The sequence below is a fragment of the Sycon ciliatum genome, chromosome 6 (assembly GCF_964019385.1).
Source record: "Sycon ciliatum chromosome 6, ocSycCili1.1, whole genome shotgun sequence".
NCBI classification, from domain to species: domain Eukaryota; kingdom Metazoa; phylum Porifera; class Calcarea; order Leucosolenida; family Sycettidae; genus Sycon; species Sycon ciliatum.
The window spans coordinates 13,016,769-13,044,369 of record NC_088648.1 but is presented as its reverse complement, the minus strand read 5'-3'; the positions used below and the strand labels follow the sequence as shown (position 1 = coordinate 13,044,369).

General features: G+C 48.1%; 1 protein-coding gene across 2 annotated transcripts in view; it reads right to left on the bottom strand.

Annotated features, from left to right (window-relative positions):
• The window catches only part of LOC135819407 (uncharacterized), a 37,392-nt gene extending 11,854 nt beyond the window's left edge, over positions 1 to 25,538 (bottom strand). For both annotated transcript variants that reach the window (XM_065332616.1, XM_065332615.1), the window contains exons 1-4: positions 25,216 to 25,538; positions 19,770 to 19,843; positions 17,761 to 17,845; positions 9,001 to 9,069 (exon numbers count right to left, since the gene is read on the bottom strand). In XM_065332616.1, the coding sequence (XP_065188688.1) occupies positions 9,001 to 9,069; positions 17,761 to 17,845; positions 19,770 to 19,787 (172 nt within the window). In that variant the 5' untranslated portion in view covers positions 19,788 to 19,843; positions 25,216 to 25,538. The remainder of the gene's footprint in view (positions 1 to 9,000; positions 9,070 to 17,760; positions 17,846 to 19,769; positions 19,844 to 25,215) is intronic.
• Positions 25,539 to 27,601: the final 2,063 nt, after the last annotated feature.

Genomic DNA, 27,601 nt, shown 5'->3' with positions numbered 1-27,601 from the left:
ACTTCACTTATCCGGCGCTGCACCTCTGCGTCCTCCGACACCACAGGAATAGCGAGGCCACCATATCGCACTGGTAATGCCAGCAGCTTCCGCTCCGAATCAGAAACCTCAGTCCGGCCAGTTAACGTAGGGATATATTTATTATTTATGACATCATCCAGTGGTCTGTACGAAGAAGCCAACCCTGGATAACTTCGGATGTGATAATTCCACTTGCTCTTCATACCACGGACAAATGCGGAATATGCGGCGTGGGGCTGTGTAAGCGAGATGTCAGCCAAGAGGCTCATCTCCCGCACCCAACTTGCAATGTGGCTATCGAGATTATCGGCAATGAACGTCGACTGGCCAACGGCACCTCCCAGGTACCTCGCTCCACCGGTTCGTATTGCAATACCAGTGGCATCGAACATGTCAACGGCCGCCCGCTCCAAATCCGGCTTGACAAGGAGTGTCGTCTTTGAGGCATTGGGGAAATAACCATACTCCGGTCCAATGTCAGACAAAGCCAATCAAAACTTGTGCACGTCCATCATCCTTCCACCAGCCTCGCCGTCATCCGCATACCAGCACTGGCCAATAGATGGGTGTTCACTTGACAGGCGTCTGATCATAGGGCCTATAGCCAGTGCAAACAGTGCCATGGCCAAAGGATCGCCCTGGCAAGTACCCTCTCGAGACAAGATCCTGTCACCACCTCGAGACAAGATCCTGTCACCACCTCGAGACAAGATCCTGTCACCACCCGGCAGAAACAACGATATTGGAGCGCCATATGTGTTTTGGAAGATTGTGGATACGGCAGGACACACTCGAGGAACGTTATGAAGCGCTGCCTGTCTGCTAACAGCATTAAATGCATTAGACGCATCTATGAACAAAATGGCCTCTGTTTCCGGATCCAAATACTGCCTCTGCACAGCAAGGACCGCAGCCTCACACGCAGATGGCATGCCCACACAAACCTGAAATGGGCCTACAGCCGCAACAACATCAGTGGAGACGCAGTCCAATATAGCTTTAGCGATAATACGGCGGTGTACTTCACCAACAGCTATCGGTCTCACACCTATACTGGAAGTAGCGCCAGCAGCATCACAAGCAGACTTCTCCAAGGGAACAAGGCGAGCTGCCACGAACGCTGACAGAATCTGAGGATCGACAACCTCCCTGCAGAGTCGCTTCGCTGCTGCAGCCAACGCCGATGCAAGGTTCGCCGATGCTCCCTTGAACACCGTGAGCATTCTCTGCCAGGCAGCGACATCCAGCCCCGATGGACCTCCCGACCCAGAACTCTTCATGCGGCCAGCTGTCTTTTTGATTTTTTCTGCTGAAATCGTTTCAAACATAATCTGGTTGGGAAGATCTGGTTCACAGTCCAACAATATTCCCTCGGCTGGATCCACAGGAGCAGGGTGCTTCTTCTGAAGCACGTCACGGACCGTCTCACCCAAGGATTGCACCGCAATATCATCAGCCCGGAGAGGTTTGCCACACCGCCCCTCTGACAAACCAGACAGAGCCTGACCCAGCCGACCACCGTGCACTAGCTTGGCAAAATCCGTGTCCGACATTCCACTGTCTCCACCACCGCCAGCAGACCCCGAGCGGGGACGCAAGTGAGCCTGGACGCAACGGGACTCCTCCAACAGTGGCTGCAAGTCACCAGCAGCCCACATGTCCATGCGCCGCTGCAGATGCTCTGTATTCTCCTTGCTTCTGCTGTGCGGCTCAGGTCGCTGCAGCAAGAGGTGACTAGCAACCGCCACACACTCCCAAGTGACACAGGCAGCTGGACCACCAGATGCAAACGTGTTTATGAAGTCCGCGATAATGTTAACGAAACGCTTGCCAGTGGAACCCGAGGGGGTCATAAAAAGGTTCCGCTGCCAGCACACAACCTGTCCATATGCAGTTCGCATCCAAATAGCCAACTCCGCATGCCGTGACCATAGAGAAGCAACTAGGGGAGCATGAGCAACCCCAGCAACGACATGGTCGCCACCATCCCCAGACTGCACAGGGCGACTCGCCCCGAACATCGTGGGGGCGGCAGATCCACGCGCAAACACTCCGAAGACACCGGCGCAGGCGCAGGAGCAGACGCATGAGTATCTCCTGTTGTTCGATCGCGGGAAGACTGAGGCCCGGAACTTGGTACATGCCCAACCATAGTAGTAGCAAGAGTACATAACCCCCCAGACCAGAGTGTGCAACGCCGATCCAGCTCTGTGTAGGGTCTTGGTCGAGCGGAATCGGATCTTCTGATGTCATGCGTACACTTCACACCAGCGCAAGGCCGGTCTCGAGGCAGGGCACCATTGTTTTTGATCCAAGAGTACCCGCGACTCCCCGGGTTCCCCTCAGATGTGTACGGTATTATGACGCAAAGATCCGATTCCGCTCGACCAAGACCCTATGCAGAGCTGGATCAGGCGTTGCACACTCTGGGGGGTTATGTACTCTTGGTAGTAGTAGTAGTAGTAGTAGTAGTAGCAGCAGCAGCAGCAGCAGCAGCAGCAGCAGCAGCAGCAGCAGCAGCAGCAGCAGTAGCAGCAGTAGTAGTAGTGTTGTGACGGAGTGCCGTACGTTGGCTCACATGCCGCGCTGACGGGCATCAATGGACTTGCCATAATATTGTCATTGGTTTCATTCTGTCTCAGAGTGTTCTGTTGTATTTATGTATGTGTGTGTGTATGTGTGTATGTGTGTGTGTGTGTATGTGTGTATGTGTGTGTGTATGTGTATGTATGTGTGTGCGTGTGTGTGTGTGCGCGCGTGTGTGTGCGCGTGTGTGTGTGTATGTGTACCTATGTAATGTTCCTGCCAGCCCGTGGCTGAAAACTACTTGCAGAAGACGGAGGAAAAAATTCCCAACCGTCCCTCAACTCATCAACTCAGAACACACGGGCGCGGGCGAGGAAATAAATCAGTGTCGACACCATGGTCACTTCCGATGTGACCACTCGTACTGAACCTCGTCCGCCTGAGCGTGGAGACTCTGCAAACCCCCGCTTAGAGTTCGGCTCGCAACATGCACCAGCAGCAAGGAAATTTGTGTTGTCCATGGGGACGTGGAATGTCAGAACTTTGGTGAACGTTGACGGCGATTTGAACACTGCCTCGAAAAATATCAAAAATTCAAAAATCGATCTTGTTTGCCGGCAACTGCAGCGCTACAGCATGGGCATCGTTGGACTTCAGGAGACCCTCTGGTTTGGAACTAATTCCTACTAAGTCGACGACTGTCTCGTCTTGGCGAGTGGCCACCCGACTCCGTCTGATGGGGAGTCGGCGCGGTGGGGTGAAGGAGTTGCAATTGTATTGAGTGGTCGTTGCAGGGACGCATTTGTTCGCGGTGACTCGCAGTGGACAGGGCACAGCTCGAGACTGATTTCCGCCAGGGTCAAATTCGAGGGTGGACGGAACCGTTCGCTATTGTGTACTCACATCGCTGTCAGATATGCACCGACATTCGCCAGACCGCGCGCTGAAAAAACTGTGTTTTATGACAGCTTGCAGACCTTCATTGACAGCGTTTCGAAGTTAGACCAGTATTGCATTCTTGGTGACTTCAATGCTAGAGTTGGAGTTGGTGAGGTGGATGATGAGTGGAGTGACGTGCGGGGGCAGCATGGTTTTGGTCGTATGAACTCAGCAGGAGAGGAGCTGCTCAATTTCTTGGCACGAAATGGAGCTGTGGTATGCAACACATTATTCAAGAAGAAGGAAATCCATAAACACACCTGGTTTCATCCACGCTACAAGCACCCGCACTGTATTGATCATTGCATCATACCACAATCACATCGGTCGCAGTGTTTGGACTGCCAAGTAATACGTAATGCGGAATGCGACACTGACCATAAGTTTCTAGGCATGAAAAATCGTCTAGATGCCATTGCCAGTTCACATATCCCCCGCAATGGTGTTGGTCGATCGAAACGTATTGCTGTGTCGCGCCTGCGTAGTGGTGCTCCGGAGGATATGGAGGTTGCGTGTGAGAGATTCTCCAAAGGCATGGATGATGCGCTGGGGAAGGTAACTGGTTTGGACCCCGAATCCGTCTATCGAGGAGTGGTGGAGTACCCTCAGGGCGACCACCATCGACTTTGCCAGCGACTGCCTGGGTCGGGAGAGGCGCCGACAGCAGAATGGTTTACAGACAAACTCACTGAGATTGAGTCGGTACTCTGTGACCGGGACAGTTGTTACTCAACCTGGATGTCAAAGCGGAAGGCCAGTGATCTGGAATTGTACAAGAAATCCCGTAGTGCGGCGCGGCGCACCATGCGGCGGCTGAAGCGGGACTGGCTGCTGAGACAGGCAAAGGATTGTGAATGGTTTGGCTCGACGGCGAAGAGCGGTTGGGAGTGTATCGGTGTTATCAAGACCACCTTGGGTGGTATGCGCCCCTGTACAACAACTGCTATCAGAAACAAGCAGAGAGAGATCTGTGATACGGCTTAGGCCATGGGTGGAAGGTGGCGTGAACATTTCGATGGCTTCCTGAACATCGCCAGTGCTTACGACTTGGAGGTAGTGGACTCGATCGAGCAGCGGCTGGTTATGACAGAGCTTGGTGTCGTGCCTGAGTGTGATGAGATTCGGCGTGCATTGCGAGGGATGAAGTGTGGCAAAGCATGCGGCGGATCCGAGATATCTGTCGAGATACTGAAGTACGGTGGCCCTACCCTGATTGCGAAGTTGCATGAACTGATACAGGTGGTTTGGGAGACTGGCAGCGTTCCACAGGATTGGTCTGATGCTATCCTCATCCCCAAGAAGGGTGACCTGGGGTCTTGCGACAACTGGCATGGATATCGTTACTGGATGTGGCTGGAAAGCTAGTTGCTCGCCTGATTGCCAATCGCCTGCAGGTTCTCGGAGAAAGGTGCCTGCCGGACTCGCAGTGTGGTTTCCGCAGGGGCCGTGGTTGATCAGATATGATGTTTGCTGTGCGGAAAATCCTGGAAAAGTTGCACGAACATGCCACGAAAGGTTTCGCTGTATTCATCGATCTGAGGAAGGCGTACGACTCTGTTCCGCGGAGTGCTATGTGGAGAGTGTTGGCTAGACTTGGCGTCCCCGGGAATCTGATCACTATCATCAGTTCCGTCCATAGCGACATGACTGCCAGTATCCGTGTGGGTGGAGACCTGCTTGCACCGATTCGGGTTGAGAACGGCTTGCGGCAGGGCTGCACTATGGCCCAGTTTTATTTAACCGTTACATGTGTGCGGTCTTTGAGAGATGACGTGGCGTGATTGCTGATGATGGTGAGCTGGGGATCCCACTCGTCCAGTTTCGGAGAGAGCGGCTTCTCAACACCAGATTGGCAGAGTATCGCAGGATTCGGCTGACGGAGTGTCAGTTTGCAGATGATTCGGCCCTGCTAGCAGGTACGCATGCTGGTGCTGAGAGGGCTCTATCCTCGTTTAGGGATGTAGCTGGTACGTTTGGCCTTAGTGTCAATATGCCCAAGACCAAATTCATGGCGGCTGGGGCTGGTAGTGTGGATGCTGACCAGACCCCTTTGGATGGTGTTGTTGACCACGTTGTGGCCTTTCGCTATCTCGGTTGCCATGTTACGCCAGACGCCCGGAGCCCGTTTGATGTGTCTCGGCGAGTTGCTGCTGCATCGGGTGCGTTCTGTACGCTGCGGGAGTCAGTTTTGGGCAATGATGACTTTAGCATCGCCATTAAGCGCGTTGTCTATGGAGTGACTGCCCTGGCCATCCTTCTTTATGGCTCTGAGAATTGGACCGTTAGGCAGCGTGATGTCTGTCGCCTGGAGTCCTTTCATCTGCAGTGCGTACGTTCCATCCTGAAGGTCAATCGTGGCTGGCAGATAGAGGAGCACATCTCCTCTCTCCAGGTGCGCAAGATGTGTAGTAGTAGTAGTAGTAGTAGTAGTAGTAGTAGTAGTAGTAGTAGTAGTAGTAGTAGTAGTAGTAGTAGTAGTAGTAGTAGTATTTATTATTTTACTAGGGCAATCCCCCCAGACTGTGAGTCTTTTTACAAGGTACCCTAGGTATGTGTGTGTGTGCGGGGGGGGGGGGGGGGGGGGTGTCCTGCAACCTATCAGTTGCCACTAAGCGCCAGGTGTATCAGGCGTGTGTTGTATCCCTATTGCTCTACTGCTCTGAGTGCTGGGTGCCGCTGAGCCGGGATGTAGCCGCCCTCTCGACATTCCATATGAAATGTATCCGTTCGATCCTGGGCATCACTCAACTTGACATATGGACATCCCGCGTGACTAACACCGAGGTTCTGGCAATCTGGAACTCCGCCAGACAAGACAATCTACTGACCCGCCTCCTGCGTCGCCGAATGAAGTGGCTTGGTCATCTGCGCAGAATGGAGGAGGAGCGTACTCCGCGTCAGCTGCTGTTTGGCGCCCTCTTGCCGACCCATCCTGCCCCTCGGAAGAGATGGCGTGACGCCGTGGGAGCGGATGTTCGATGCCTCGACCTGGGCGATGAGGAACGGTATGACCTGGCACAGGAGCGCAGTGAATGGCGAGGGGCGTACTCCAGCGTTGTGTCATCTGGACCACGCCCCGCAACCACAAACACCATGCGCGATGTGTGGCCGGTCACTGTCGAATAGGGGTGAAACGAGTATCTATTTTGACCAATCGATCACTCATTCATAACATTCGATCGAGTATTCGATTATTTCGAGTATTTTATCAAAATTCAAAAGCACTAGATTTGCGAGTTCTCGACCAATTCGGAAGAAATTTTCTGTGAACATAGAACAAAAGTCGCCAACGTCTTGTACAGAGTGTAAAGTAACGATTTTCATCAGTACTTTCATTATCTCATAACAAACTAACGTTACTTGCCGAGTTGATCGCATCGTCCAGCTCATAAAATACTGACTCAAAGGCATGCATAATGCATGCATAACAGTCGATGAGCGGTACAACAGAAGTTTTTGAAAAATAGAATGCTAATCCTTAAAAAAAAAACAAAAAAACCCGATCGAGTGCAAAATTTCAAATACTCGCTCGTTTGAAATTTTCGAACGAATACTCGAAAATTCGAACTAACCGTTTCACCCCTACTGTCGAATAGTGGTATGGCCCGACACAAGTGCAAAGAGGAGCGCAGCAAGCCGATCGCAGATCAGATTGGGAGCAGGAAATGCCCGGTGTGTAAGAGATGGTTCAGGAGCGCCGGAGGCCTCGCTGTCCGTAAGTGTCGACCCGACGACGACCGTTCTACAGGCACAGTGGCGGACCCTCCTTTGTCTGTGCCCAACTCGTTTGCGGCAGTACCAGTGCTGGCGAGGACTCAGCTAACACTACCCTGCTGCCAGGTTCATTGCAGCGCATGTGGCAGGTGCTGCCGATCAAAGAGGGGTTTCCAACTCCACAGCTGCGCAAAGTATACCCGAACTCTCGTTGGCCGCTAGTCCGCGGAGCGTGCTGCGTACCGTATTCAACGACCGTGTCTGTCGGCCCCTCGTATGAGGGGACATGTGACCGGTTTACGGCAATGTGCAGGGCAGGACAGGACAGGTGTGTGTGTGTGTGTGTGCACATGTGTGTGCTAGGGGTGAAAGGATTATGTGGTTTAGTCGATAAATTAGTCGAAAAAATCTAGTCGATTACGATTTTTCTAATCGCTACAGCATTTTCGTACGACATACTATACGGTACGACGAAATATCCGGCATGTGCAGTGTGTCTACATGACTTTACTGCGTGCAGCACATGTACCAGAGTACGAGTGGATGCGCGCGTGCACGGAGGTGTCAATCAACGCGTGCAGCGCGCACAGCGAGTTGCTCATGCTCTGGATACACACTACACGCGTACCCGGTAGATCTACCTGATGTACTCTCTAGATCTATTGTATGACACGCGGCTCTTTTCTCTGCACCGTGCACTGATTCGTACCCGCGAACTTTCGTTCCGGTTGCTTCACGGAACTCACTGTTCTGGACAAGTAGCCTTCAGAATCAGTTTGTGCCTGTGCGACGGTAGATGTTTCCATTATTTTTGTTCTCTTTGAAGTTCTAAAATTAATTGTAGTTGATGCAAAATGGTGAGTTTTTTCGTCAGTGGTGCTTAATCGATAAGTAATCGATAAGTAATCGATAAGTTTTGGATTAACCGTTAAGGAATATCCCTTAATCGTTTCACCCCTAGTGTGTGCACATGTGTGTGCACATGTGTGTGTGTATGTATGTGAGTGTATGTATGTGAGTGTGTGTGTGTGTGTGCACATGTGTGTGTGTATGTTTATGTGTGCGCGTGCACGCGCGCGCATGTGTGTGCGCATGTGCGCGTGTGTGCGCATGTGCGTGTGTGTGCGCGTGTGCTTGCAAGAAGAAGTGCGGTGGTCACGACAGGCAGGAAGCGGACTGTTTTCATCCACTTCACCAGTACGGTTTTGAACGGATTCTTTTGAGCTGTTGCCATTCTCTCTTCCCAAACATCTTGTTGGCAGTGCTATCGCCTTGCTCAGCAATTCCATCAGGCAGGAACAGAGATAGCGTACACCAGTCCACTTGGGGAAACCCGATGCCCTACACTAACGGCCAACATAATAAACAACAAATGACTAGAACTTGAGGTATTAAAGGAACGGATAGGAAAACATAATTATTATGGATACGGGTTACGAGTAACTGGTCACCATTGTATCTAGATATTATACAGTCAGAAAGTGCAACATCTTCAATCATGTAGGCACAAAACTGACAGAGTGCTGATGTCATTGCTGCACTTTCTGACTGTATATAGTATCTAGTTACATTGGTGCACAGTTTCTCTTAGCTCGCATCCATATGTTCCGTTCCTTTCCTTTCTCTATCTATGATTGGCTCAACATCCAAGTTAGAACTAGAGATGTTCAAAAGTGGAAAGAAGACCCTGCAGTGGAGTTGGAAAGTTTTGAGAAAACTACCTAGAAGCCAAAAACATTGCATCCATAGAGTGATTACCATGGCAGCCGCGTCTTTACGACCATAACGGATACTGCTTACCTCGGCAACCTGGGTCTCCAGGGAAATTAGGCACAGGTGTGAAATAGTAATACCCAGGGTTACATGACGCTACAAAACATCACAAAACAAAACATTCTAATGGATATTATTATTATTATTTGATAACCGCAATCAGTAATACAAGCTGAATCGACATTTGTGTACACTTTATTCATGTAATGTAAAACTGTGGAGACAATGTGCAATAAAACAATGAAAATGTGAAGAAATGGTGTAGAGAAAATAAGGATTCAAAGAAATTGTCGTACAACACTCATCAGGAATCTTCGTTGTACTAAAGGACACTGAAAACAAAATTGAACTATTATAGAAAATCTCAGTTAGAGAAATAACACTAAGAACAACAGCAGTGAAATTTACAAGTGTGAATTTTAACAATGAAAGCGAGAGCAATAACGAATGCATGTACTAACACTAAACTTGCAACTGAAAAATGAACAAAGAAGAGAAAGAAAGAAGGAAGGACAAAGTGATAACAAATAACAGCTTTTTCAGTTGCAAGTTTAGTGTTAGTACACGCATTCGTTATTGCTCTCGCTTTCATTGTTAAAATTCACACTTGTAAATTTCACTGATGTTGTTCTTAGTGTTATTTCTCTAACTAAACGTTACTTAGATTTTCTATAATAGTTCAATTTTGTTTTCAGTGTCCTTTAGTACAACGAAGATTCCTGATGAGTGTTGTTTTTTTTTTGTTTTTTTTTTTTACTATTGAACACTCACTGCATGATGAACTAAAATGAGGAGAAGAACTCGACACAATGGTACATATCCAGCAGGACGGAGTGGGTGGGACCTGTGAAGCTCAGCCGACCAAGGGTCTCGGCATCACAACTGCACATGTGCACCAAAGGAAACAAAATGGGGAGTGGAAGGGCGGGGAGGGGAGCAGGAGAGCAAGAACTCTAAGGGTAGGAAAGAGAGGAGGGAGGGGAAGAAACCAGGAAACGTGTTATTCCAAGATATGAGTGCAAACAAGTACGCAAACAAGTACGAAGATAGCAGTATCAAGATCATGATGCTGAGGCGAAAGTAGAGGCTGATTGCCGTGCAGATTTGACGAAAGATTAGAGTGAGAATGGAGGAGAGTTAGAGAGAGATAAAGACAGATGGATTGGGAGTTTGATGAGAAGGGAGTGCTCCGAGAACATGAACAGGGTCGTACTGGCAGTAGCCTAGGGGGCGATGTCCGTGGCCAATGACCAACCTGACCGTTTCAGGTAGCGGTAGGTCAGAACCTTGAACTGCTGCATCCCTTTGGCAGACGGTGCATCGCGGAGGAGAGTGGCTGGCAGTTCATTCCAGGCTTCGATGAGGCACTCTGGGAAAGAGCGCAGCGCAACATTGCACGATCTGGCAGGTAGGGCTGTCTGGAGTTGAAGCTCGTGCGCAAGGTTGGCTGCCGAGCGGCGACGTGTGGCAGGCGCGATGGCGGGTGTGATGGCTCTGGCTGGACGTGTCGCTGCAAGAGCTGGTGGGCTTGTGATGTAATGGAGCTTGTACAGAGTTGTGAGGCCGGCCACACGGCGCCGCAGGGACAGAGTGTCCATTGCAGCCCCTGTCCCAATCAGGGGGAGGACACGATGCTGGACTCGGTCCAGCTGTGAGAGATGGGTAGCCGCAGCTCCCATCCAAACAAGTGGGCAGTACTCCATTAGAGGCCGAATGAACCCCGGTATGCTGTGGCCCGGCCCGGTGGGTCCAGGACATGGCACGCCTTCCGGAAGAAAGCAATTCGCTGTGTGGCACGCACTGCAGTTCCTCGAAGATGCTCCGAGTATGTTAGATGGGCATCAAACGTCACTCCAAGGAGCTTCAGCCGCGAGCATTCCGGGACCGCTGTGCCGTTGAACTTGATGGGTGGTGTCTCCCAGGGTCTGCGGTGGCGGGACACAGTCATGGCCTGTGATTTCGTTGGCTCAAAAGTGACGCGCCACTGAGCACCCCATTCAGCAAGTGCATCCACACCAGCTTGGAGGTTGCGGCACACTGTCACAGCATGTGGCGTTGGGATGTGGGCATAAAGCGTGGTGTCATCTGCGTAAACAGCCGGAGTGATCCCTTCCGGTAGGACGTCGCAGGCGTCATTCACGTACAGCAAAAACAGTGTGGGCCCAAGGATGCTCCCTTGTGGGACCCCAGCATCAATCTTGTATGGTTCTGAAGATGCTCCGCCGACTACTGCCTGCAACTTCCTGTCATACAGGTAGTCAGACAGCCAGTTGAGGCGGGGACCAGTGATGCCGTATGACGCAGCCTTGTGGAGTACGCCTCGGTGTGAAACTTTGTCGAATGCTCCTGCTATGTCTACAGCCAGCACGCGGACTGCGCCACCACGGTTGACTTCGGAGACCCAGGAGTGGTTGAGAGACGTGAGAAGGTCAGATGTGCTGAGCCCCTGCCGGAATCCGTACTGGTGGATGGACAGAGCCTTTTCATGCTCAAGATGATTGATTATGGCAGTGTTGACAATCTTCTCCATGACTTTGGAGACAACAGATAACAAGGACACAGGTCGGTAGTTCTTAACAGCAGAATGAGATTGCTTCTTGTGTATCGGGACCACACGGGCTACTTTCCAGAGAGAGGGCTGGACATGGCACCGAAAACAGAGTGAGAACAGCTTGGCAAGTGGCAGGGCCTGCTGGAGAGCCGGGTCAGCCGGGTCACGCGCCCGGCTGGGGAACTGCACGACCTGGCTGAACAGATAACACCGGGTCCAGTCTGACTCGGCTGAAAAATGTCTCAAACTGACAATGGATTCCTAAAATACCCGTATTTTACGACTCGCGGACCCCATCTGTTGCAAATCTAGCGCACCCGTACACACTACAGACCAGTGTATTTTACTACTCCCTGCTACAGACTACAGTCTACAAGCGACAGAAACTCGGCTAGGGTCAACTGTGGTCAACTGGTTCGAGCGCGATCTGGCCAGCGGCGAGCAGGAAGTCAGGACATCACGCAGGAAGTCGATGGGGCAGGTAGTCAAAAGCGTAACTTTGGCTATAGCTTTTGACACAGTTGCAAGTTTTCAGCCGACTGGTGATTTGGACGATGGAGCCCGCAGCGAAGAGAAAAAAAAACTCACGCTTTCCAAGACTCTTGGAAGAAAGGTCAACCCTGGCTGGACTACGACCAAGGCAGTCTATCCATGTCATGCGCTTTGTGCAAGACGCATTTCCAAAGGAAGACGAGCGGCGGTGGATTTGGTTGCGATGCGTGGTTGAAAGGTAAGAACTCACTGCTTCAACTATGACAAGACTATGGCTGCATGGCATTCTGAGGTGACTCGGCGCACTACGACTGCAACGTCAACCTCGTCTGAACGGAGGGACCTGGCCCGCACACCCAGAGCAGCAGAGGCAGCAGCAGCACCAGCAGCAGCAACAGCGCCACCAGCAACAGCAGCGCCAGCAGCAGCTGCAGCAGCAGCGCCAGTCACTCAGCGCCAGCGCAAGCAGCAGCAGGAGCAGTTGCAACTCCACCAGTTCTCCAGTCTGCTGAAGCCTTTCAGCAGATGGTGCAGCAGATGCCAGTCGGCTTGGCTATGCAGGTGATTCAGTCGCAGCAAGCAGCCACTCCACAAGGTGCTGCAGCCCCCCCCCCCCCCCCCCAGTGCTCTATTATGTTACTGCTTTGCATTCTTCACATAATGTCGTTTACCTTCTACGTTTGCGGACTTTGATAGTTCGCCTTGTTCTCTACAATTTCCGATTTCCGGTAATACATTCGCCTTTCTGTTTTCCTGCGTTTTGAGCAGGCTTTTTGGTTGTTTTTTCTGCAGGATGATCTGACCCGGCTTGACCCGGCTGGCCTGCATGCGCCAGGTACACTCTGACCGGGCTGAGTTGAATGTCTAGAGCAGGCCCTGAAGTGGTGCAGCCAAAACATTTGAGCACTGCTTCAGAACTCTGGCAGGGATGCCATCGGGTCCGGTAGCCTTGGTTGGAGCTGGCGCTGGACTGCTGGTGGAGCCCGTGGAACGCAGAGAGTTCTTCCATGTATTTACCAGCTGGTGTAGTCTTCGTGCTGCATAGCCAGCTTTCATTATGAACGTTTAAATCCCCGGCTATCACAACGCTGTTCCCGAGGGATCGAGCTTGATCCATGACTGAGTCAAGATACTCAAGCAGAGAGACATCTTGTCCAGGGCACGACCCGGGTCGGTACACTGCACATACAACTACTTTCTGGCCATTGTCCAGGTGCAGGCGAAGCCAGATGACCTCATGGCCATGGCAGTTGATGTCACTCAGGTGGTCAAAGGAGAGGGAGTCCCGGACCCAGACTGCAACTCCGCCACCTTGAGCAGATCGGTCAAGTCGGAGGGGTGGGTGGAAGCCCGGCATGGAGGAGTCAGATAGTGAGGCTTTCTCCGGGGTGAATGTAGTCTCTGTTACAATGGCGATGTCAGATCTGCTCCGTGCAACAGCATGCTGGAAGGCTCCAAACTTTGACAGCAACCCAAAAGCATTTGTCAGCAGGAGCTTCATTACTGGGTATGTCCTTGCGCAGCTGGTGTTCATTGGTGTTTGTGTGGCTGAATCGCTCCAGCTGAGGCAGCCTCTGCCTCACTGTCCCTATAACCTCTGCTGCCCATGTTGCCAGCGCCAGATGCACCAGATGAGCTGTCACCCTGCGGCCGTTTGCGGTGTCGCCAGGCTCGAGCGTAAAGCGGTCGTGGCAGAAGTTTGCAGCAGTGACTGTTTCTAAGCCAGTGGCGTCGAGCGTCAATCGGGCGGAGACTTTCCCGTCTTCCGTGGTGTGCATGCTGCACTCATGGACCTTGACGGATTTGGCCACGGCCACAGATTGCTGCTGAGTGAACTCTGTCACTCGCTCCTCTGTGCAATCCGCGTGCAGATTTCCCACATACACGACTGCCTTCCTTGTTTGGTGGGGTTCTTTGGATACTAGTTTCCATGATTCATCAGCGATTGGGTCGAACGATGTTTTCTGGGGCTTGACTGGGGGGCGCCCAACAGTCTGAAAACTTTCGTCTTCCTCACTCGAAATCTCAAGATCACTGCCAGTGTCATCCATGTGTACGCGTTTGAAAGCACTACGGTGTTCTCCTGCTGCTGCACCAGTGCACTTGGTGACTTGGTCTCTTCGCGTACGGGTACGAGATCCCTTCCGCCTCATCGTACTCTGGGGCTGTTGTTCAGCTGGAGGAGAGGTAACACTTGCCGTTGCAATGGCGGACTCCTTCATGGCGATAACCTCCTCTTTCAATCCTGTTATATGCATGACCAGTTCGTCAATCCGGTTTTTGAAACGGACCTCCCGGTTTGCAGATTCCGACGACACGAGCGCTGACAGCGTCTTGACAATTTCAAAGACGGACGATTCAATTTCAGGGATGGAGCTCAAAAGTTATATTTCCGATTCTGTCAGGCTGCGAGTGGCAGTTCTGGCCGGCATAGCTACCTGTGTCTACCTACTAGTACTACTTAGACTATCTACTACTCACCACTCTTCTCTTCTACCCTGTAACTACCTCCAGACCGGCCTGGTGCCGGCTGGGCTGATAAATCGCACGAAAAACTACGGAGCTCGAAAAAGTCGAACCGTACTCTTCAGCAAGTCAGAGTTGTACGAAAATTGGTTTGAATCCTTATTTTCCCTACACCATTTCTTCACATTTTCATCGTTTTATTGCACATTGTCTCCACAGTTTTACATTACATGAATAAAGTGTACACAAATGTCGATCCAGCTTGTATTACTGATTGCGGTTATCAAATTGTTGTCTCCTCGCCGTTTGTTCAAATTATTATTATTGTTATTATGATTCACAGGAAGTGTGAGTTAGGAAGTCTGAAGAAAATGTTGAACAGTCTCTGCTGGGATGACGACTACACCATAGCTCAGTGGTTAGAGCATCGCTAGCTACAAGCGAGGGTCCCTGGTTCGAGTCCTGGTGGTGACAGTCAATTTATTCTTCAGACTTTTCCCGTTTGTGTCTTTCCCTCAAACTAGTGAAGAGTTATTATTATTATTATTATTTTGAAAGGATTGGGAGAACTTCAAATTCAAAGGATCAGTTGGGGAAGTGAACTGCCTGAAAAGAGAAAAAATCGCCAGACCCACCAGGACTCGAACCCGGGACCTTGCTTGTCATGAGCACTGCTCTAACCACTGAGCTATGGGACCAGGCTGAACCTAGACGGCGCTGACAAGGTTTTCACTCCAAAGGCAGCTCACAACGCGTGCCACACATACTGATGGCACTTGGCCAATCCTTTCATAAAATTTATCACTCTCTTTCACTTCTGGTAGGGTCCAGAAACTGACCGTGGTTGGTCCCCTGGGGGAGGGAGAAAGACCCAAGTGCCATCAGTATGTGTGGCACGTGTTGTGAGCTGCCTTGGGAGTGAAAACCTTGTCAGCGCCTTCTAGGTTCAGCCCGGTCCCATAGCTCAGTGGTTAGAGCAGTGCTCATGACAAGCAAGGTCCCGGGTTCGAGTCCTGGTGGGTCTGGCGATTTTTTCTCTTTTCAGGCAGTTCACTTCCCCTACTGTTCCTTTGAATTATTATTATTATTATTATTATATGCATTCCCGCGGCAGTGTCAACAGTGCAAGTGCAAGTCACCCATGCACAAACACAGTCCACACGTTCACTTAGGGGCCGTCCAAGGTTACCAATAATATTTTCAAAACGAAATGTTTTCGTTTGTGGGTGGGTGGGTTTGATGGAGTTTCGTTTTGAAAATAATTATTGAATGCTGATGGAGAATGCCCAGTTACTTCTGGATGTCGAAAATTGACATCAATATTTTATTGGAATTCGTTTTACCTGCAGAAAAGGTGGGTAGGTGGGTGGGGGCTGAAAAATACTAAAACTTTTCGTTTTGTAAAAACAATCGGTAACCCCGGACGGCCCCTTATGCTGGACATGGTCTAATGGATATACCCGTGAGAAGTGCAGATACTGGACATGGTCTAATGGATATACCCGTGAGAAGTGCAGATACTGTAAATACTGTAGATAAACAAAATTTTATTTTTGGCCGGTGAGAAACTTTGGCCAATCTCGACATGAAGCTTTGGGCCGTCATTAGACTTTGGCCGATTGGGGTTTTCAGAAAAGAAATCGATCGGTATTTTTGCTCTCACATGCATCCATGGCTCAATCATGCATCATTTGTCTCTGTGACAAACTTTGGCCTGCGATTTGCTTTGGCCGGTTGGTATCAAGCGGCGAAATCAGCAAAATCAAATAACCAGCGAAAATTACCGTAAAGTACCGTTGATCCGCCCCTCTCTAATTCCCGCCCCCTGTCGTTTTTCTACCTGTGAAGCGACTTCGGCGTATACAACGAAAATACGATGTTGAACCGAAGCATACACTGCTGTACACAATACTTGCCAATCCAGGATGAAAATGTGCACAATCCAGCACATCGAGTCTGAACGTCTACGTTGTTGTACATCGTACTGCACTTGACAGCCTTGATCTAATTCCCGCCCCCTGCCGAAAACCCAGCTGGGAAGCGACATGGCGGGGGGGGGGGGGGATCAACAGTACTTTACGGTAGTAAGAATACAGTACACAAAATTCCTGTGCTGCAAAATTTCGGCATTTTATCAACGATTTTTTTCGGCACAGGGTTAACGCTAGACTAGTAGCACATCACCAAAGCAGGTGTGTGAACATGTGTGTGAACAGGTGTGTGAACATGTGTGTGAACAGGTGTGTGAACAGGTGTGTGAGCAGGTGTGTGAACAGGTGTGTGAACAGGTGTGTGGACAGGTGTGTGAAGAATTTCATCCCGGTTTTTAATTTGGGTGTTTTGGTAGTCATCTAACTTTCGTAAATGCCATCGATCGCGGGCTCCTATGTACATAAACATGCACAGAGTGCTGTAGAGTGCGGAGCGTGACAGATGTTGGTAAGCGTTTTAATTTTGCAAGTGGCGAGAGCCTTACGAAATTTACGAAATTAAAACGACTACGAAATATGACTGATTTCCAGTACTGTCAAATGAACTTTCTCCACATTCCATGCCTAGCATTGAGATTTTGGTTACTTTCCCCACGTCCCATATTTAGCCACGGGGGCCCCGCGTTCCATATTTAGCCATGGACCCCCCCCCCCGTTCCATATTTAGCCACGGACCCCCCCCCCCCCCCCACGTTCCATATTGAAATAATTATGTAAGTGCCTCATTGGCCCACTCCACATCCTGTATTTCCCTGATTACATGTCGCATCTCCGTTAAATTGTATGGTCTCTGTCTTACAACATCGCAGAGTAGTAGCAACTAGTAAGTCATCTTTTAAAAGGCATATGCACGGCTGTGGACATGGAAAAACTTTTAGATGACAAGAAAGGTTTGTGCCCTCTTCATTAGAAAATTAAACACATATTTTCCTAAAGAAAAATGGACCAAGGAACTAAAAGTCGCGCTATACTGTCCGCTAACACCACCAGTTACTAAACAATCAGCTCATGCGATAACGTTAACATTAAATTAATCCTTGGCTCTCCGTCCGAGTCCATTCCTGCACATATTTTCCTCTCCCTCTTTCTCATACTACATTTAGTATATTCATCATGAACTGTGCAGGAACTGTGCAGGAACTGTGCAGGAACTGTGCAGGAACTGTGCAGGAACTGTGCAGGAACTGTGGCAATACACCTAGTGAGAAGGCAAATACATGTATAGCCTTTGCCTATGGGGAAGTGAAATGAAGCTAGTAAAGAAAACGAAAAAGAAGAAAATCTTACGATCGGCCTTCCCGACAAAGGAAGGAAGGAGGTTGACTCCATTTGCCACTGCAGCCCACAGGGACACTAAGAGGACCAGTTCAATCTGCGGGGAAGAAATAGACGAGAAGGGAAACCAAGAGTAACCCGTCGATGAGACTCGCTTGAAGAGGTGACAAATTGACAACGACATGGAAATCATCAATGGGGATATCAGGCTATCAGTGCACTGACTGTATGCTAGAGAGATGCACGAGTTTACAATCTCCCAGCAATCACCCGCATTCCTGGCCGTAGAAAGCAAGAGGGTGTAGTTTTGTTGGTCCATCACAACTGTTACTTGTGTTTAGTACTGAGAGAGAGTGCCATGCCAGTCTGTCTCACTCGTGTTTGTGTAACTCCCCCTCTTCACCTATTGATAAACCTCAGCTTCCAGGGTTGGCAGGGTTTCTTCCGCGTTCTTGAGGTGAGCTGTGGGCCTGCCGTGCCCTTCTGTGTACTACCCTCGTCCTGCCGCCCTCATAGCCTGTTAACAATCTTTGTTTGCAGCGGGAGGTTTGGCTTGTTAGTCTTGAGTGCGCTTAGGGGTCGTTGCATATTATGTTTTTGTCATCCCTGAAACGAACATCATTCATGGGGGGGGGGGGGGGTGAGGGGTGTGAGCCAAATTCACAAGTCGACCGACACTCTAACGTTACATATGCATGTACATGCATGCAATTTTCGTCATTGAGCAGCAAGCTGCGTTCATTTCGGAGGGTGGGGAGGAGACTGAAGACCAGGTTTCCCAGGGTACCAGTTCCTCCATGATGGCGAAATGCGCTGCCACAAGAACTCCAGCGAGAATGAAAGCACAGCAACCAACGCTGCGGGCGAACTGAGGAGAGAACACTGAACAATCTGTGCACAATGATTTTCTCTTCGACGGCACGCGTCGCTTTTCTGCTGCATGCAAGCGTTTTTCTTGTTGTTTGATCTTCACACATTTTCGCGCAAGCGGTTACGCGCCACTGGGACTCGGGGTTACTAAAATCAGTACAGAGCATCTCCCCCTTGGTCGATTTGGACAATCTATGGCTTAAAATTTTCAGGAGAACTTGGCAAAGAAATTTACCGAGACGTTTTTGGATACTCCTTTCCAATACTGTACTATATCTCACGAAGGTTACGCGTATGTTCTGGCATACCCGTGTGAGTAATGAAAATTTGTTTCGGTAAATCTTTTGGAACACCTGTCATCTGTGCCTGGGCCAAGTCCCAGCCTCGTAGAACCTAGCTGAAGTGCTGCTAACTCCTTCAAACAACCCCTACTTCAAGCAAAATGCGACGAAATGCTGACTGCTGATTGGTCAAGCTGGCATTTTGGAGCACGTGCGCTGCCCCCATCTAATCGACGCTTTTCTACGCAACTGTGAACCGTGAAATTCATGAGTTCCTGCGGTATGTTTTAGAAAGAGATGACCGGCGGCTTTTTGGGAGATTTGTTATGAACTCCGGGTCAAATTGACCTAATTACCGTACCAAGCAAGAGCTAGTTACCGTATGTCAGCGCCCCATGGCCTTATATTGGAAACATCCACTGCTTTCTTAGCCATTGTAGATGAAAAATGAGCCACCTTCTATGACATGGCATACAAGTTGAAATCCACACAAAATTTCAATCTAAATCTGCTTTTTGCCCTTTCTGTGTGGCTGGAATTTTTGTTAGCACAGTGCTTATTGCTTCACGCTACAAAACATATTATTTCATGTTATCTCATTTATATAGCCACGGCTTCATAACTGAGACCTGCTTTGTAATTGAATATACCATCATGGCGTCAAAGGTGCGGACGTATGGTATCTCTTTCTTAGGCCACTTGCGAAACATTTTTAGAGCTTTTCACCCTAGAATTTTCAAATAGCTTCACAGAAACTTCATAGGGACGCGTCATGATGTAGGTGTGTAGGCATGTAAGCGTATACTATCCAATACTGACAGGACAGAACAGAAAGGTAAAGAGAAGACTAGACTGCCCTGGTTCACTTACCAGTCTAGGCAATGCCATTGTTTGCAACTCAGCGGTACCCAGCGATTGGTAGAACCTGCACAGCAGCTACAGCGCTATAGAGGGTAGTTGCAATGCGGATAGCGATTGATTCGCGGGTCACCAACATTCACCATGCAGCAGCAGCAAAACGACAAGAAAAACGAACACAGAGATCTGACTGACAATCGAATTCATACCTGCGGTCAAATCTGTTTGATACCCCCATTCAATCATTCTTTCAAGACCAGGACCAGATCACACACATGACAAGTATGCAATGTGTCTGTGTACGGCATGTTGAGTCTTTTGATACCCTACCTTCATACAGCACGTGTACTATTGGTCATTGTAGCAATTGATTTAAAATTACTCATTCACTAATTGAGGTGTTGGAAAGGGAAAAAAAGTCTGAAGAAAAAATTGACTGTCCACTCCCAGGACTCGAGCCAGGGACCCTCACTTATAGAGATAGTTATAGTAATAAGATGCTCATAAGATGCTCATAATCAAACACCAACATGGTATATAGTAGTAGATGATACGCACTGCGTACCTTTATATTTTTTATTTTTTTATTTAATTAAGAAGTTGATTGTTCCAACTAGGAACACACGCTTCTTGCCGAACTTGACACTTGACTGACTCACGACTGCCATCCGGAACACACGAGGAGCACGTCGCACTTTCCACTCGGCAAACCTGCAAGAAAGCACCACTCCCTGCTCAATACACGGTGTTTCGGAGAATTCACCCCTCATCAGTTCAGCTTGAGTAGGCTGAGGAAGATTGTGCCTGAAAAGCACTACTTATATACTGCTCTCCAGGCCAAACCATCACCAGGGATACAAACTTACAGAGACGCTTTGTTTCCAGCGCGACAAACACCTCGTGAAGCTCCAGGTAGCAGCGTGAGTCAGAGTCGCTCATGGAGTTGTGATAAACAGACGTTGAGAGCCAGTATAGCTATTCGCAACGCTGTCACCTCCAACAACTAGTCGCACGTCCGCGTGAGGGACAACAATACGAACTTCAGCAGTATATAAGTGGTGCTTTTCAGGCACAATCTTCCTCAGCCTACTCAAGCTCAACTGATGAGGGGTGAATTCCCCGAAACACCGTATATTGAGCAGGGAGTGGTGCTTTCTTGCAGGTTTGCCGAGTGGAAGGTGCGACGTGCTCCTCGTGTGCTCCGGATGGCAGTCGTGAGTCAGTCAAGTGTCAAGTTCGGCAAGAAGCGTGTGTTCCTAGTTGGAACAATCAACTTCATGACTATTACCGCCGAAGTCGCAACTTCTAAGTGTATTTAATTAAGTTAATATTATTATTTGAAACTCGGATGTTGAGCCATAAATAAATGTAGAAAGGAAAAGGACATAAGGATACGAGTTAAGAGTAACTCTCCATCACTGTAACTGGATACTATACAGTCAGAAAGTGCAATAACTAGGCACACAACTGACAAGAGTACTGAGACATTCCTAGTGATTGCACTTTCTGACTGTATATAGTATCCAGTTACAGTGATGGAGAGTTACTCTTAACTCGTATCCTTATGTCCTTTTCCTTTCTATATTATTATTTATTTATTCAAACAAGTTTTCGTACAACACTCGTCAGGAATCGTCGTTGTACTAAAGGACACTGAAACAAAAATTGAACTATTATAGAAAATCTAAGTTAGAGAAATAACACTAAGAGCAACAACAGTGAAATTTACAAGTGTGAATTTTAACAATCAAAGCGAGAACTGAACAAAGGAGAAAGGAAGGAAAGACAACGTGATAACACATAACAGCAGTACATTACACCTAGAACATTAACGGCCAAGCTTGGCCGCACTAAACACGACGTTACTTGAACAATTTCAACCCAATTATACTATCTTTCTGCACACAAATTAGGCTTGTACAGACGTTGATAGATAGCTTCCAACACTTTTAACTGTAGTCCATAACCATTACGACCACGGCACAATACAGTAAACGAAGAGTCGGAATACGCACCGCAACAATCAGGACTAGCCAGCAGATGATTGTACACTGAAGACTTTATTTATTTATTTTATTTATTATTTGCATATTTTATTTATGTTTTTTTTAACACCATTTGACGGCACAAAGCAGCAAGGCAGCGATGAGACATATGGAATGGCAGGAGTGGGGGAGAGGCAGGGGCAGCTTGACCGACCATAGGGTCTCGGCTTCATTTATGCGCTGTCATCAAGCAATGCTACTGCTTCAAGTACTCAAGCAACTACTTTGTCTAGCCCAGGTGCTTTCCCCGAAGCTTTGGGAAGTTATTGCCCTTCTACAACAATTATTAATATTTATTATCAACATGGAGGGTGTGTTGTTTGTTTGTGTGTATTTTACTTCACACATTAAACGGGAACTGGTCCCAATAACATAATGGCAAATATGGAAGGAAAGAAGCAAAGGAGGAAAGAAAATAGATGACAGTATTAAAGACAGAAGAAAATCACAAAGCATGTTATGGTGTGTTGTGCGCACATTGACACACCACGCTCAGCATCTACACTGCTGCTGTATCCGCATCGTTGTGGCCTGTAGGAGTACCAATCGTCCACACCACAGTACCTTGTGTCGTCAAGTTGTGCTCAAGCCCTACCCATACACTCTACTACATGTGAAGAGTGGGAATGCAAAAACCCGCTAAATCCATTTCATCACTTTTCGGATAATGGCCAAATAAGGGATTCATTTTATGCGCGGTTTGCATCTAAATCCATATTTGGGTTCCAGTTATGAAATTAATGGTTTCTAATCAGATTTTGAAAGTAAAAGTTGGCCTGCTTGCGCCTCTAGACCTTTGCAGAGCTAGAAATCGGATTTCTCAAATTTGGCGCTTGGGGAGTTTTGTATTCCAGCTCTTCCTGTGGACTCACTTCTTCAGCCTGAAACTAGAGTGGAGGCAATTACAACCTGTTGCTGTCTCTGTCACAATCAGAAAACAGTTTTTTTTCTAATACGATTTATTTTATTTTCTTGCTAACCAAAGAATCCCTGAAGATCGATTTCAAGTTCCCAGGCAACACTGGCCACACATGATGCCTATATTCCACGCTCATGTAAACCTCAATGTAACGTTTCCTGCTTTTGGTACGGTCCTCCAGAGTCCTTCGGGTTATAAAGTATGTTATGTAGAGAGTTGACCTGAATCCTGAATTGGAGAAGGGAACCTTGTCAAGCCAGGACGGCGGTGTCGTCACCGGAAGCAGTTTTTGATTGGTCCAGTCATGCCATAGCAACGCCTTTGTGGCCACAAAGTTGGTGCGGTGATGACGTGACCAACCGGACCGGTTCCGGCCGCAGGCCTGCTAGTAAACTAGCAAAATAACACCCACTTTTCAATTTGACTACTGTAGCTGCTAGCTGCTAAAGACTATCGGAAAGAACCAACGAAAAGTCCGCAGTCATGCACCCAGTTTCGGTGGAGGTGCGCGAGTTTGATTGGGAATAAAGGAGGAACGGAGCGTCTCAGCTTCCTCGGACCAAGACCAATTGACTCAGCACCCGGAAGACTACAACTGGTGAAAATTTGATTTTAGATTTAAGGAAGCTGGAAAGGAAATCAAAACACTTTTTGTGATGAAAAGTCACTTTTCTAGGTTTTACTAGTATCTTACACTTGCTAGAGTTGATTTGTAAAATATTAGCAAAATATGTCGGGCCAATTTCTCATAATGGCCTATTTTGAGCAAAATCAGTCGTAATTTGAACAAAAATCCCGAAAACATCAAATTTAGGGGTTACCGTAAAATCCCGCCAGAGCGCCCCATCTCTCCCATCCGCCCCTCCCTGACTTCTTGTCAGGGACGTGATTGATTGTATCCTCGTATGACTCTGTCGCAGTCTGTGATGCCGTACTGTACTGCAGACGCGTGCTCAACCGGAAATGTACGCAACAGTGCCCACCCTCTTGACCAAGGATCGCACAAACCCTGCGTTTTGTCGGGTCTGTACGACTCCTGGCTCTTGACCTTTGGTCGGTGTACGAAATGCACGAACAGTTTTCGCAGGGTGAGTACTTTTTCATGTAGCACTGAATGCGGCCAGTAGGACTCGCCCATCCGCCCCTCCCCACCTGAAGCGTCGAGGAGGTAGGGGCGCTCTGGCGGGATTTTACGGTATTATTATTATTATTATTTAAATTTTGAATAGGGCAATCCCCATTACTCCACAATATTGATGGTGACCTGCTACTTTTTTTGGCCATAGCAGAAAAATTGACAGAATTCGGTACTTTTTCTGGTAAGTTTCATGCATGTTTGTATGTGGATAAAGAAATGGAGCAGAATCCGAGGAATTGCCCGCCATAAGGTTTGTATGGTTCTGCCAATTTTACTGCTTTTCGAGCAGAATCTGCCACCTTTTGGAGCAGAATCCGCCGGTCCCTAATGCATGCCACGCTACACGTGCAAGTGCGTGCAGTATACGGCACGTGCGTACTATCGTACACTGAGCGCGTGCATACCTGACTCCCGAGAGGCCCATTTTGAGAACTACATGTATTTTATTTTTAGACCTATTTCCGTTCTTCGAAAAGCTTGACGTTCCCACTTCTGTGCGAGCTCTGAATCAACCGATTTTCGTCTTAATTTGCTAAATCCTATATATAGGATTTTGGTCATATTTTCAACTCAAAATGGGTGTGGCATGAGCATAGGGAAATGTATGTGACCAATTCTTCTGCGTTAGGTCTTAGTCGATATAGAGAGTTGAATAAGATAATTTTTCAAATACTGACATCTAAGGCTCATCTCCTTGCGCAATATTTCTAAGGCATGTGCCCTATTTTTCGAATCCTATATATAGGATTTGAGATTTTACTGGACCTTCTTTTATCCTTAAAATTGGTAGTTTCACGAGGGCATGTGCGATATGTCGTCATGAAACCACCCCGGGCCACACCTGTAATGTTCTTTTGCACATTCACTGCTCCAGTCCTTCCCATGACACCAGCTGAACAATGCTGCTCAAAATTCCAATTCTTGCTCAAAATGGGTATTCATGATGTCCTATGAATCTAAAAAGTAAACATTCATGCCTCAAACATATTTACAGCTTCTACAAGTAATAAAACCATTATGCTCTTATTATGGGTCACGAATGACTCATGATGACCAATAACAACGGCGTAAAGGTCACGCATTTTCAAATCCTATATATAGGACTTTTTGCCAGCAAATTAAGAGTTAGCCTTTTTCTTTGTTTCGTTGCTGCCTGATTCGCGATTTGTCGAACGCTACTTGAAACCTTCGTTATGCGCAACCTCTATCTCTCTACTTCGAAGTACATGTACATGCATTCGTTTGATGGATTGAAAAGAGAAACGGGAAAAGTAATACAAATGTCATGTATTCGTATTTTTACGGAAAATCAGTCTGGGCACTTGAAATGCTCGTCATAAAGACTAAAGTACTTACAGGTGAAAGCTTGGTCGAGGAATACGAAACTGATTCCAACGGGACTAGGCTGTTTTCGCAATCTATGCCGACTTTTGTAGTCGGGATCTTAGCTACAGTCGGACAAGCAGCGCGGCATGCAGTGAAGTCTGAAAACAGGAGTTCCCGATTGCTAGTATTGGCACCCTTCAAGTAAGCACATTCACCAGCTGCTCACAGTTCCAACAAGACTGGACCAAGAGCAAGACAGGCACAAAACAAAGCAGACAAATTGAAAACATGAGCAGTTGCTGTACTGCTCGTGTTTTGTCGACATTTCACTTCGAGTACTCAAACGTGTGTGAGACAAGCACGATACGGCAATTATTACCGTATCGTTCTTGTCTCGCATTTTGTACATCTAGCAAGGGGCGCGCCGGCGCGCAATAGCCCAAATTTGCTCGGCGCGGCCTACACATCGATATTTTGCCGCACAATTTTGCCACAAAATTTTCGATATTCTGCTTGGCATTTCCTTTCTCCGTCGGTATTTTGCTTTGGTTTTGCTCGAGATGAAATGAGTTTTGGGCCTGGTCAGTAGGGACCCGGCAAATATGCCGGCACTAAATCGAGCATTTTAGGGTGCAAAAATCACACGAGCATAATCGGTGATTTCGCGGGCATAATCGGCTGGTTACTGACGTTTGTCGAGTGGATAGTGCGGATGAGGTGGAGGAGGCTGACACAGTGACAGTGAAAGGGATGAGGAAAGCAAGAAGGTGGTTTCTTTGCTGGGCAAGCTGAAACCAGCAAAGCTATCTGAACTTGCCAGAGCCAGAAAACAGAAAAGAATATTTTTTTGTTTCCTTTATGTTAGAAAATGCATCTTTGGTGTTGGATGCGAAGAAAGACCTGGATTTCAAGCGAAAATTTGTGAGAATTTCTGGGAATTATCGGCATGGTTTCAGGCATTATCGGCATGTTTGAAAGAATTGCGAGAAAGCATGATGGGTAAATTTTCGAGCATATTTGCCCGGTGCCTACTGGTCAGACTGCGGCAAAATCGAAATAATCCTAGGATTATAATCCGAATCTCCATAGTAACTTGCCGCCAGAGCGGCAAAAGCGAGAGTTGACGCTCCAAAAAAAAAGCAAGAACGGACCACGCTTTTCCGCTCCAAACAGGATTTGACGCTGATACGCCATTGACGCTGATAATCACTGATTTTTTCATCTCGATATCGAGGAGCTTATTGGCCACGGACAACAACAAAACTCATGAGGATGGTTGCAAGGATTGCACTGAAGGTGTTGGCGATCCCCAAGGTGAAGGAATTTGACGTCGTTCGTGGAGATTACCACTTGACGCTCGAAATGAAGTTTGAATTTTCACTCTCCCCACATGTGTAGTGTGATCGCGATTCAAATTCTGGACGCTGTTCTTTTTTCGTCAGGCAACCAAAATTTGCCGCAGTCTGACCAGGCCCTAAGGGGAAACTCAACGATAATTGTCGCTGATGACGACGATATTTTTGATTGAGCTCCCTCTGCTGCTCAACTTTCCACTGAAATGTAGCCATGAGTCTGTTTTCTACAACTTTTGTGCTTGTTTTCAACCTTGGTGACTGATTGTGTTGAGAAAGTCCCTAAGAAGCCTTGGATTTTTCGAAAAGCCCACCAAAACTCGATATTTTGCTCAAAACTTGCCGGAAACTTGCGCATCCGATATTTTGCTCAAAGAATTGCTAGCAAATTTGGGCTATGACTAGCGCGCAAACACACATACACACATTTAGAAAAGCGATCCTGTCAGCTTTTCTAATATTTCATCAGTGTACTGAGGGGCTTATTCAACCCTTGGCGATATAAGCCCGCCTTGATCTGTCACCCAGTCATTTAGAGCGCGCGTTTACAGGTTTACATGGTCAGGCGGGCTTAGCTCGCCCCGAGCTGAACTAGCCCTACCCTTGAATACTCTTGAACCTTTGTACAACTTTGCTGTAGAAAAGGTCAAAATCGTACGCAACATCGCTTGTCGCATCGCATCGCGAAAGTTGACTTTTGACCAGGGAGTAGGTATACAGTCAACTTCGCTAATAACGACTGCGGATATAACGACAATTCGCGAATAACGACCGAATTTCCATGCCCGGAGCAAAGTCCCATCTAACTGTACACATTTTACTTCGGATATAACGACTATGTGAATAACGACAATTCGCGTATAGCGACATGCTTTTAGTGCCCCGAGGTCATATTCACTGCTTGAATAACGACTTTCTGGGCTTTTGACAGCTATTTCAAGTACCTGTCAGTCAAGTACATGTACCTGTCATGCAGAAGTACCAGAACCTATGGTGATGGATATAATGCACACATGCAAGAAAATGCAGCCAAGGGGGGGGCTTTTCTTCCTTTTTATGTTGGC